The sequence below is a fragment of the Physeter macrocephalus genome, chromosome 7 (assembly GCF_002837175.3).
Source record: "Physeter macrocephalus isolate SW-GA chromosome 7, ASM283717v5, whole genome shotgun sequence".
Classification (NCBI taxonomy): domain Eukaryota; kingdom Metazoa; phylum Chordata; class Mammalia; order Artiodactyla; family Physeteridae; genus Physeter; species Physeter macrocephalus.
In genome coordinates this window covers 32,874,334-32,887,951 of record NC_041220.1, presented here as the reverse complement: position 1 = coordinate 32,887,951, position 13,618 = coordinate 32,874,334, and the positions used below count along the sequence as shown (strand labels likewise).

The following is a 13,618-nucleotide window of genomic DNA, read 5'->3' as shown; positions in this document are numbered from 1 at the left end:
TAACCTCTTAAGGATAGTTGTTATCAAAGAAACTGGCCTGATATTGATAGAGCTAGGATTCAATTTGAAAATGCTTTAGTTGTGAGTGGCTGATGAGGAAGTGTTTTCTGCTAGTGTAGAACACCTTTTCTAAAAAAGATGGTAATGGAAATTATGTGAGAATTTGATGGTTGAGGTAGTTTGAGAGGTTAGCAGGATTTCCTTTAGATGTGGAAGAGAAAGGCTCTGGTCTTGGATGACCTGGCATTTCTTTTTGAAAGCAGGAAGAGAAATAGGTTTCAGGCTGAGACAAGTGGAGGAAATTTTTATACTTATTATGGGAATTTAATAAGTTAGTAATATATAAATAGAAAGCTCTACTAAAAATGGATAGCATGAATCACGGATACATAGTAGGATCACTCAGAAGAGCTCTAGACTTTTTTCTTTTCCTGTAGTACCTTGCAGAAATGTGGGAAAGAAACATTGGAGAATCTTCTTTATCTTAGGTGCTTTACATTTTAAAATTTAAATATCCTAACAACCCTGTTAAAAATTTGGTGATGTTCCTATTTTCTGTATCATGCTGGTATAGATGGTTTAAAGGGAAGATTATAGAATTCTCTGTGGCAAAAAATCACTACAAACTTAGGAAGAATTTATAAGGAATGATAAAAGCTGTCATAATTATATAGAATGAATAATTACAAATCATAAAGAAAAAGATTCTAATGAAAATACTCAAAAGGTCAGAACAGTCATTTATGTTTCCTGTTTTGTTTCCAGTAAATTGGGAAAATACGTTCAATTTTATTAGTAATCAAAGAAGTGTAAATTTGTTTTTTCTTTCTTCAGGGTAATTTAGCAATATGTATCAACATTTAAAGTGTGTGTTCATTGACTTCTAGGAAGTTACTTCAGGAATATAAAGGAGTGTATATAGATTTATATAAGCATATACAAAACATTGTTTATTGTAAAAAATTGGGAACAACTCAAATGAGCATCCCTGAATTTGGGTTGGTCTGATGTTTCCTCATGGTTAGAAACAGATATTTCTTTGGTAGGAATATTATGGAACAGACAGAGAATCTAATCACATGGCACACGATTTTGATTGTCAAAATGCTGATGGTGACCACTTTCGTCACTTGATTAAAGTATAACTGCCAGGTTTCTGTATTGTAAAGTTATTCTTTCCCTTTTGTAATTAATAAGTGTTTTGCGGAGAGGTATTTTGAAATTATTTAAATATCCTGTTCCCCAGACTGTTAATTTATCATATCGGTATGGCCTCATGGCTTCCTATTTTATTGGATGTGTTACAGTCAGTTACTATCATTATTTATTTTGATGCTCAAATTGTCTCTGTTTTGGTCGGTGGGAGTCCCTTGAAGTTGGCTTCTGTGCCATCATGACATATCCTGTCATTCCTTGGACATTTCCTTGCTTTCTACAAAAGAAAACTAGATGTTTCAAACTCATTTCGCTTTTCTTCCACAGTTATTGAATTAGCTATTTCTGATTTATTTATTTAGTGGAGAATAGTATTTAGAAGCCAATATCTGGACATTAGGTGTTAGGGTATTGCTGCTCCCAGGTTTTCTCAGTGGACAGAGCTAGCGACTATATATATAGGTATGTATGTGAATGAGAGTATATATTTTATATACAGGCATACCTTGGAGATAATTGTGAATTTTGGTTCCAGACCACTGCAATAAAGCGACTATCACCAAGTGAGTCACATGAATTTTTTTTGTTTCCCAGTGCATGTATAAGTTGTTTACGCTATGCTGTAGACTATTAAGTGTGTAAAGCATTATGTCTAAAAATACCATGTGCATACCTTCATTTAAAAATACTTTATTACTAAAAAATGCTAACCATCATCTGAGCCTTCAGTGAGTCAGTATTTTTGCAGTAGTAACATCAAAGATCACTGATCACAGATGGCCATAGTAAATATAATAATAATGAAAAAGTTTGAAATATTGTGAGAATCACCAAAATGTGATGCAGAGACATGAGGTGAGCAAATGCTATTGGAAAAATGGCACTGATAGACTTGCTTGATGCAGGGTTGCCACAAACCTTCAATTTGTAAAAAACACAATTTGTTAAAAAATGCAGCTATTGTGCTTCACTCTATTGTGCTTTGCAGATATAGTGTGGTGTTTTTTGTTTGTTTTAAGAAATTGAACATTTGTGGCAACCCTATGTTGTCAGATGATTTTGTATGCACTGGGAAACCAAAAAATTTGTGTGAATTGCTTTATTGTGATATTTACTTTGTTGTGGTCTGGAACCAAACCCAACATATCTCTGAGGTATACCTGTATTCAGACAGTATATTTATATTAATTATTCAACCGTTTTTCCTTTAGTTTATGTAATCTTGAGGTTTTACATTGGCAAAATAATGAATTCAAAGAGTTACACAATTCCTCCTTCTTTAGTCATTTACCAAATTTCAGATTTGATTCTGCTGCTGCGTTCCTGATTTTATCCACTGTGTTTTCTCAGAATTAGATTTCAACTTCTGGCTGACTACAATTGCTAAGATGCCTTTGTAAAATGCATTAATTTGAGAGATGTTACCATGTAGAAAAATGTGCATCTTACCACGATGAAATAGGTTGTCTGGAAAAGAATTCTTACTTAGAGATTTATTAAATTCTGGTTCTTTTAAAGTAAGCCCATGATTGCTGTCTTTTTCTGCCCAACTTCATGTAAAGTCTGTGTCAGTATTCTCCAACCAAAGATCCCAGTAGTAAACCTTCGGTTGAATAAGTCAGTGAGGGAGAATGCACACAGTGAAACTTGGGGCATCTCAGGAAGAGTATTAGAAAAGATTTATTATAGGATTTGAGCTTGCATGTAAGTGCAAAGAACAGAGTCTGAAAGGATATATTCCAAATTGCTGATAGTGACTGCCCTTGGGGAGGGACTGGGACTAGGAGGGTTTGTGCAAAACACTGCTGAATTTAAAAATATGGATGTATTCGAGCTTTGTGTAATTAAAAAATAACGAGGAAAAAAAATGATGATTTGGGGGAGGGGTTAAGGAAGTGGGGCTTTCTTCTGAATTGGATACTGTCAGAAAGCGTGGGTAATTCTATGATTAAATATCCTAATAAATCTTACCTAGAATCATGGAAGCCTTGAATGAGGCTAAAGCTCTAATTTGTAAAGAAACAGCAATCTTTCATATTAAGATTTGGGATGTTTGACCATCTTTGTTATTTGGCTGGAGTTCATGTTTTTGTCTGTTGGGGCATGATTACAGAGTGGTATTGTTTTATGTTGATTCATCATGGTCATGGCATGGCTTTGTCTGATGTTGCTGTTTTATGAAATTGTTTATATTGAGGGAGACAATAACAAGACCTAGCTGTGGGCTCTAAGCCAGCTCTTAACAACACCAGGGCCTAGTTGACATTACAGGGCCAGCTCCCAGATGTCAAAGAGGCTGCTTTTCTACCTTCTCATCTGTTTCTACCATCTTTCTTTCTACATCCTAGATGAACATTTCTTCTTCTATCTTTCTTTTATCTATCTTTCTGTCCACACCACTTTGTCTGCTTGAGGTGTTTCCAGGCTACCCATGCCTGAAGTTTTAATAATAGATCAAAAGAATCTGACCTCTGATAGTGCATCCTGATAGGTTCCAGAATCCTTTGAGGCCCTCTTCCCTCCTTGTCTATAAGCTTTGCATCTTTGTTTCATTTGCTTCAATATGTTTGCTGCCTTTCTTGGTCTGCCTTTCTATAGAATTGTGATGGGATTTCAGTCTGCTCTAATACTAATTTGGTGCCCTTTTAGGACACTACTTTTAGAAACAAACTTTACTTCTTGGATTGCAGCTGCAAGCAAGTTGTGCACACCTCCTTTGCCTATACTGTCCAGGTTGTTAGGATATCATCCCAGTTGGATTCCAGTGACTCTTATGGTCCCTGTGTCAGAGAGGGGCGTTTGACACTGTGTGTGTGTCCATTCTTTTCTTCCTTCTCCCTATTATTGTCCTTAGAAAGGAAATGGCTCTTCTGTTTCTTCAGGTCCTACTCCTAGCTTAAATTGAATGCTTTTCTATCCCATATATCCTGATTCTTAAATGGGAACTTTATTTTTCCCCTACTTTCTTGAGCTTTTTAGAACTCTTCAAGCCTTAGTAAATTATCCTCCAAATTAGTCTTGTAGACTTTTTCAATACGTCTCATAATGTGTGTTGTTTCTGTACCTATCCATTCTTTGACTCTGTCAGAGTTAATTTCCTGGTAATTATTTTTCTCTTGCCAAGTAAAATTTATAAGCACAGTTATTTGTTGAAAAATAAAGGAGGTAGCTCTTGTATAGGGCAAGGTAGTTTGAACATTTTGTGCTATAAGATGGTGAGTTGGCATTTAACAATACAGATATACAAGAGTAAGGACATCTGGGAGTGTTCATTGGAGAGTAAAATAAGATCACATGGTGAAAATTAATTTTACAAAGTAGTCTGAACAAAGATAGGGACATAAAATTGTAGGAACTAGAGAGGGAAGTATATACCAGGTGGGAAGATTGACCTACTAAAATATGGGAGATGGAATGATTAAGGGAATCATTTCTGCAATTAACATAAATTGAGAACCTTGTATTGTGTCAGTTTGTCTAGGTGCTAGAGATTGATGGATGAAAAAGATGAGATCTCTGCTTTCAAAAAGATTAGTATACTAGGAAAAAGGACATTGAAGAAAACAATTGAAATACAATGTGACAAATGCAAACAACAGGTTATTTACTAATTACAGTGAGGACACACATGAGGGAGTATATGTTCTGCTTGTATCATTTAAGAAAGCTTTCTCAGGTGGTCATTGCATAATGTTTTCTGGACTAGACTCAGAAGCATTCAGGGTATAGCAGAAGTTATTTGGTGGCTGAATAAAGACAGTTTTCATGGTAATGAGGCATACCTATTTAAGCTAAATTTGGAATTAGCCTTTTCTGTTTTTTGCTTCAATTAGAAAAGTTTCTAATTGTAAATCTCTGTTGCCACTTGATGTTCAATGGAAGGAATCATGACCCCAATTAAGTGAGACAGAATTTACTTTTCTATTACGTTTTCAGCTGATGGGTGGAAGGACTGCTTGGTGTGATAACTGAACTGGTAACTGAGATTTATATATTAAATGATTCAAGAAAACCCTTGTTAATTGGTAGATTTTAATGTTATCCAAATTAATAAGCATTTAAAAATGCAGTATAGTATGTTTTTTGGTGACTTGCTATCAAGATATCTTTTTTGTTTGAATTCTTATATCTAAAAACAGAAAATCCGCTAAATGTTTTTTTTCTTTTATAGGTGGTAGATCATCTAATGCAAAATTACCCGCAGTTCCAACAGTTGGTTCAGTTTCACAAGACCAAGTTTCAAATATGAGGTATTCAAGCTACTAACTTGGATATTTGTGATTTATTCCTTTTGATGACTCTTAAAAATGTCTAGCTACAATTTTTAGAAAAATTTACTTTGTTTCTTTTTTAAAAAACATGCATGACATTTAGAGGCTTGGGAGTATTTTAGAAGTTCCTTCTTAAAGATTATGAGATGTAAAAGATTCCTGAGAAGTAGCTTTTTGTGATTAATAAATGTGGAATGCATAACAAATATTTAATTTCACAGGTAGTTAGTAGCTTATGGCTTATGTTTCATATGATTGTAGATTGAACATTTGGAATTCATTGTTCATCTTCCCTAGAAATGCTGAAATAAGAAGTTTATATTGATACTGAATTATAGATAGATTTTTACTGTCAGTTATCTTGTTTAATTGGGTATATGCGTTTCAAATTCTAATTTGGAAGGCTGTGGATATATTCCACCACTAGGGCCTTTGTGGCTAGAGTTCTTGATCTGCCTTATTACAATTGGAAAATGCATAACACTTTAAAAATAAACGTACTTGGGTGCTACAAGTGTAGGCTTGTAGTTGTGATATCATCCAGGGATAAGAGGATCCATGCGGTAAGTAGAGAGAAATAGTTTTATGGATAGTACCTGGGAAGAGATGGTTATTGAGCACAGAAATTTCCAGCAGCTTACCAGTTGATAGTTTCAGTAGCATCTCTTGTTGGTTGTATGAATAGAAAGTACTCTTTGTAGGAATAGTAAATAAGTAGTGGCTGTTTATATATATGTTTGGTTCATAAGTTAGAAACTGAATTTCCTGAAATGCAGAGGGCTTGTTTTTTTTTAAACTCATTAAATATATATATATGTATACAGCTGGATATGGATCCAACCAACCACAGATTGAAAATATTAAAACAAAATTTCCAGAAAGTTCCACAAAGCAAAAATTTGTCTCACACTGGCAACTATTTTTTTTGATGTTTCTTTTTTTTGTAGTTTTCTTTTTTTTAAATTAAAAAAAAATTTTATTGAAGTATAGTTGACTTACAATGTTGTGTTAATTTCTGCCGTACAGCAAAGTGACCCAGCCATACGTGTGTGTGTGTGTATATATATATATATATATATATATATATATTCTTTTCCATTACAGTTTGTAGGACCTTGTCGTCCATCCATTCCACACACGATAGTTTGACATTGGCAACTATTTATATAGCATTTACATTGTATTTACATTGTATTAGATATTATAGGTAATTTAGATATGATTTAAAATATAGGTTATATGCAAATACTATGGCCTTGTACATAAGGGACCTCAGCATCCACAGATTGTGGTATCTGTGGGAGTCTTGGAACCATTCCACTGTAAAAACCGAGGGACAACTGTGTGCGTATATACATATGGGTTTATGTGTGTATACATATATATAAGAATATATGTACATATAGTCACAAGGAGATATATTAAGTAAATTGAGATCATTATAAATGTGCCAGTATACTATTTGCAAATGACAAGTAATTCAGATTGCATTAGAAATTGTTTATAGAGATAGATGTTGGTGAAAAAGAATATAGACTGATTCTTTCAGTTTATAAACATTATTGAGTTTGTAATATATGCTGCCGCTGAGAACTTAGAAGTGAAGGCATAGTTCTTGATCTGAAGGTGCTCATGGTTTAATGGTCAATAGAAAATTTGTTAAAGGATTGATAGTTTGTTTAGGTTGTAATGGGGCTAAAATCAAGGGCTCTCTACTGGCCAGTTAAGCCTTCCAGTAAGAGCTGATGTTTGGAGTGGTTGTTAACCAGGTTGTTTGTGAGGGCTAGGGGTGGCAATATACAACAATAAAAAAGGATATTCCAGGCAGAAGGAATAGTTTGCATAGCAATAGTGAATCTTTAGGTAATTTTAAAATTTTCACATAATTTTACAGTTCTATGAAAACTCATTTTAAAAACTAGAAAACTGATAAATAGTCATGAATAGTACAGGTAACTCTTAACATCTTTCTATTAGTATTACAGAGAGGCTTGAACATGCTTTGGAAAAGGCAGCTCCTCTTCTACGAGAGATATTTGTAGATTTTGCACCTTTTCTTTCTCGGACACTTTTGGGTAGCCATGGACAAGAACTGCTTATAGAAGGAACAAGTAAGTGATTTTTCTTTCTTCATATATATATTTAAATTACAGGGTTGAAAACTGAAATGAATAATAAGAGATGCATGGAGTTTTATTGTTTGTTTTCAGCCTTTGACAAGGCTTCTCAAAGAGTCTGTACATATCTTTTAAAGAATATGGCATGACTGCTATTCTAATCTGTTCAAGGTTTTTTATCGGTGATTTGCATGAGATTTGTGTGCATTAGATTTATTACTGTGTGTTTTGGGGAACAATAAAAAAAGAAAAAAAGTATTGAATGAAAGAACTAAGAAATGTTTTAATACATTAAAATTAACTATGAGAATTGAGAATTGGAGAGACTGGTGTTATAGTAATAAGTGGGGTATTTACCTGAGATTTTACTTGAATTTAAGATGTATATAAACAATAGTGTATTGCTACATATTAGGAAAATGAGGAATGCATTATTTGTCTCTGTTAGTGGAATTCTATTTTACAAATAAGTAGAAAAAATAGTAGGATTTTACTCTATCTTGCTTATATCATACATAGATTACTGGATCTTTTCTAGGTAGAGTACTTTGAGATTGTGTCAAACTAGATAACATGCATAATAAGTAAGTTGCTGCATGGATTGGAAACCATGCTATTTATGGAATGGATGGAAGGGTATTGGGACTTTTTTTTTTTTTTACATGAAGCACTTGTCAAACAGTGTCTTCTAGTATTAAACAGGTTAACTCAATCAAGTGAAAGTAGACTTACCCTGAATTTCCTCAGAGAGCAGGAATCAGTTCAATAGAGATCAACTTTTCAAACGATTAGTTCTATTTAAGAGCTTAACAGACTGACTTCAAAATACAAATCTTCATTCCCATAGCTAGACTTTTTTTAAGGAGAAGCTAGAGGATTTTCATCAATGATAATCTCAAATTGATTTTTTTCATTCAAAAGTGTTTGGACTAGATGTTTGCTAAGTCTGGCTTGTCTGTATCCATGTTTGATGGTTTAAGGATAAGACACATATTCTCCTAAAGCTGAAAAATCATGGGAAAGCATAATTATCTGTATGCAAGTATCTTTAAATATCAACTTACAGCTTTAGTTATCATGACTTTTTGTTGGTTATCAATCACTAGATGATCTCCTAAGGAATTCCTTAAAACTTGTGGAAAAAGCCCCTCTTTTTATAGAAATAAGGATATAATGGTAATCAAAGTTATAAATAGGTTAATGTTCAAGATATCTGTATCTGAGTGTTAACTATGGGATATCAGCACTTTATTTGATCCTTAAAATATGTATCTATAAGAGTAATAATCATTAGCTAAAATAATAATTTCATTACCATCCCTGCTGTAAATTTATATGGAGTTGGTGATGATTGATATCATTTCCGTATAGTCAAAGAATAGCATTGAATTTATTTGAAAAAAAGTTCAGGTTTTAGAAATACTGAACTAAGTTTGCAGTGGAAATTTATTTCATCTGCTGAAGGATATGATTGTTTAGCCAAGGACTGTTTGACCTAATGAAGTAATAAAATTTGAAAGGAAGTGAATTGATACATTGAAGAACTTTACCCTAATTTATGTTTCACATATCAAACATTTATTCTTTTAAAGTGGTGTGACAACTTATTAACTATATTTCATTTTGTAACAGTAAAGTGAATGTATTAATTTTAGCCTTTCAGTGTAGTAAGACATTTTGGCTACTTAGTTGATCTTGGAATTTTATAATAGACCCAGCAAAATAGTATCACCTTAGATACTCAGAAGTATTAAACTTGCCAATTCTAGATCCTGGAACAAAATTTAATTTAGAATGAATTTCTTATTGGTAAATTCTGATAAAATGATAAAAAAGGATGATGCACTGTTGCTCATCTGTAAACTTGAGCAGTGACTACTCATTGGTCTGTGTTCATAAAAATAGCAAACAAATCTAAGAGTTTTATATAGCTTATGTATTTTAAGTTGTGAGGAATCCCTTGGGTGGTGGTTTTATGCATTGTAGAACAGGAAAGTTTTGAGGGGAGGTGATCGCAGCATAGTTCTGTTCAAAAAGCATTGGACTAAAAGGCAGGATACCTCAGCCCTTGTCAGTCACTAACTGTGTGACCAGGTACTTGAAAATTTATTACTTTTAAATTTTAAAAGTGATTTTTATTAATAATTTTTAATGAACATTTAAAATATTTACAAAGTAGGAATTGTAATATCCATGAACTTATTTTTGGCAACTACTCAGACCATCTTTGTTTTGCCATAATTGTTATATCCACCTCCCTTTGTTTTGCTTTAGTGTTTCAATCAATCCCAGACATCACGTTGTTTCACCCCTAAATAATTCAGAATTCATATAAAAAAGATATTTTCTTACATAATCATAATTGCTGCTGTTATACCTAATAATATTAATAATAATTCTTTAATACTCAGCCCATATTCATCTTTATTTAAAAGATTTTTTTATATTCATTTTTTTCCAATTAAGATCCAAAGTCAATTTTACTGCATTTGATATGTCTCGTAAGTCCATGTTAATGTCAAATAGTTTCCCCCTATTCTTCCTCTGTTTTCATTTTATTGACTCATTGAAGAAATATGGTTGGTGGTTCTGTAGAATGTTATACATTTTGGCACTCTGTGGCTATTCTTGGTGATGTTATTTAACAGTTTCTCTATTCTGTGTATTTTCTGATGGCTTGAAGTTTAATTTAAAAGTTTAATTAGATGTAATACTTCATGTTACATCATGCCTAAAGTCACATATTTTCTGATTGGCTCAATTTTAGTGATATTAACCCCCTTTTTCAAGTAGTTATAACCCGTTGTAAGAATTGATGTTTTATTACTTTTATTTTTTAAAAGAAGTCTTCCAAAAACAAAGAGACGATTACTTTTTTAAAAAGTTTGTTTTATCTGACAGTTACCTTAAGTGATTTCATTGGACACTTTTTATAAATCTAAGGTTCATTATGAGGTCTTTGTGATCTTAATTTTCCTATATCTTAAAACATTTTGCTAATTGTCATTACTCATCAGTTATTTCTAGCTATACTAAGGACTAAAATAAGAAGAAAACAAGAATACTGGAATTGCCCCTATAATCATGGCGCACTAGGAAAACAAATCATCACTCTTGGATCACCCTCAGTTTTCTTACTCTGTTGGCCAAAGTATTGCATTGTATTTTAAGAAGATATGAATTTGTTTTCTCAGGGGGATCAAAAACTGGTATTTGGGGAGGGCAAAAGTATCTTAGACATTACGGTGGTTTTTGACCTTCTGATGGACAACAGTACATCTGTACAGTTTATCTTTAGCATTAAAATTTCATGGGGACACAGTTAAGAAAAAATGGTCTGAAATGTTCCTTAGGCTCCTCAAAAAAGGTTGAGAAATACTGGTATAAAAGAAGTCTGTGGATACCATCTTCGTGGTCTTATTTTTAGCTTTCACTGAATATAGTTAAGAATTCAGAATTTTTTATTTTCTGCCCATCATGGTGAGGTGAAAAAAATTGACAGGAGAAGACATTTTATAATTACTTAGACCAACTGTGGGTGAATTTGAAGAGACAGGGAGTAGTACTCATAATTTTTATCAAATCAGGACTTCATTAATGCACAGCATATTTCTGTGGACAAAAAAGGAAATTGGTTTTCTCAGCATCATGTCATTCAATAGGAGGAAGGACTTCATTCTACAAAATTTACAATGTTTTGTGACAAGAACCTGGAACATCTCATTTTGCTAAGAAGGCGTGTGACAGTGTTCATCCATTGTTCATGATGACTGTGCACCACATTTGCTTGGTGCAGTTCTAAGTGAATAGATACTAAAGCAGGTATATGCACGAAGACAATTGGAAGGAAAAGTTCATATAGAAATGAAAAAATTCAGTTGATTAATCATTCTCAATGGTGTTTATAATCTAAAGAAGAAAATATATTTTGGAATTGGAGAGAAAAGAAAATGGCTGTTCTTTCTACAACAAAATTTTGAATGATCCAACTTTTCCGAAGGATTGCATTTGATGATGTTAGTTCAAGAAGAAGGACCAGAATTAATGATAAAGTTGCACCTATTAGAATTTTATTTGAAATTTAGAAGCAGTATTTTTAAGATGAATATCATGTTTATAGATTCATGAGGAGCAGTTAATTATATCCAAATTATAGACAAATACTTTCAAAACCTGGAAAACAGGGAAAAAAATTTTGTTTATTATCTTAAATTCTTACTGAAACTTATAATAATGTTTACACCATCGCTTTATCTTTTTGTAAATTATTTAAGGTGACTTAAGATAAATAAATAAAACAAAAAACAGGGTTCTTATGTTTCAGACAGTAAATGGTCATGACCATTTTTCATGGTTTACTTGTGAATTTAGGTATCTCAGTGCGTTCAGATGTTGATAGCTTAATATCTGGTAAGACATTTAGTACTTCTGAGTTTAATAGTATGGAAAAACAGTGGTAATAGAGGTGGGAAAAATAGTCTCTGGTGGAGAAACTGAAGTGGTCTTTGGTTGTGGAACACCAGAAGAGTATAAACCTCTTGGCTTTGGCATTTTCAGTTTGTCTTTTTTGAGGAGACTAAAATTCCATATTGTTGAAAAATCAATCAAAGGTAAAACCAAGAAAACTGAACCCAAGGGTCAGATTATGAGGCTAGTCAGATCTCTGAGCCTACAGTATCTTGTTCACTTTCTGCTAAGTGGGACAATAATAGGATTTGTGTGTGTAAAATGAAAATTGATGCTTCTGCAACAACTTACAACTTCACTCCAAGTGTTGTTTTAAGGCCTTCCTTTGGGTAATCCTTAGAGTCTGAATGTAGATCTGAAGACAGATTGACTGATTTATAAGTCATTTCTTGCTTTTTCATCCATGCAACCAGTGTCACAAAACAATTTAGGTCATAGAGAGATGTGATTAAGTTGTGTAATCTGATATCAAGTCCCTTATTGGGATTATTTCCTGTTTATTTATTCCCAAGGTTATGTATTTTTGTTTGCAGTATTGATGCCCTTTAGGCAGGAAGCTTAGTATTAGAGGTCTAATATAAGCTCTTTTTTTTGTCTTCTGAAGCCCTTTCTCATTTAAAATCCACCTTTGCCCCCTACCCATGCTTTACAGATGTATAACACCTCACTCCAAAAAACACATGAATTGTTCTAATCAAACTATGAAATGTTATTTGACATCTTACTGTCCTTGAACACTCAACCCACTGATCAGTGGTTGTATCAACCTTCCTCTGGTTTTCCGATCTTAATTATTGAGAAATAATACTGAAATAAGTAATTTTTTGGAAGTACGAGTATTGAACTATCCTACCATATGCTGTAGAGAGACAAAGGAACATCTAGAAATCTTTCTAACTTTGAACGGCCCAAGGCCCTTTTAATCATTATTGTTCATTATCTGAGTGGATATAAAAGGCTGAGCCAGATCAGGGCCCAAATGCTTTGGAAAGGTGGTAGGAATTCTGGTTCCTCTAGAATCGAGCAGTAAGGAATAATGTCCTAGTTGTAGAAAGACCTGAATTTACTTGCTGCAAGTAGTGGCTTTTGCAGTTGAAATATATGGAACTTCCTGTAGTTGGTAACATTTTATGAAAAGTGACAGGTTTTCAGACCAACAAAGGCTACACCAGCAATAAGAGATGGAGTATTGCTGTGCCCTTCCTTTCGGCCTTGGCATTAGCCTGAGGAGGTATGGTCATCTTAGCTCTATAGAAACAGCAATTTAGTTAATGACCTGTTTGCTTAATGCAACATGTAGATGTTCTGTAGCTAATTTTCATGCCAGTGCTGACACTGTTACCATCATTTCTATGTTACACATTTTTTCAGACATGGAGAAAAATGGTTTTGACTTTTCTAAAAAGTGAAGGGGGTGAACAACCTGTTTAACTTGAATACTATTTGTAAGGCTACAGAATGCCAACATGTGCCGTCAGCAGGTATGAGGCATCATGACTAAAAGAGGGAAAGAGGAAGAACTACAGGGCAAGAAGATTAAAGAAAGGGAATAGTATGGGATAGGATGCCCACAGAACTTCAATGCGGAGAAAGAAATAAGGTAATTCT

General features: G+C 33.4%; 1 protein-coding gene across 8 annotated transcripts in view; it reads left to right on the top strand.

Annotated features, from left to right (window-relative positions):
- Positions 1-13,618, top strand: part of LRBA (LPS responsive beige-like anchor protein) — an 813,910-nt gene that overhangs the window by 224,378 nt on the left and 575,914 nt on the right. For all 8 annotated transcript variants that reach the window (XM_055085920.1, XM_028491755.2, XM_055085924.1 and 5 more), the window contains exons 32-33: positions 5,327-5,405; positions 7,404-7,537. In XM_055085920.1, coding sequence (XP_054941895.1) covers positions 5,327-5,405; positions 7,404-7,537 — 213 coding nt within the window. The remainder of the gene's footprint in view (positions 1-5,326; positions 5,406-7,403; positions 7,538-13,618) is intronic.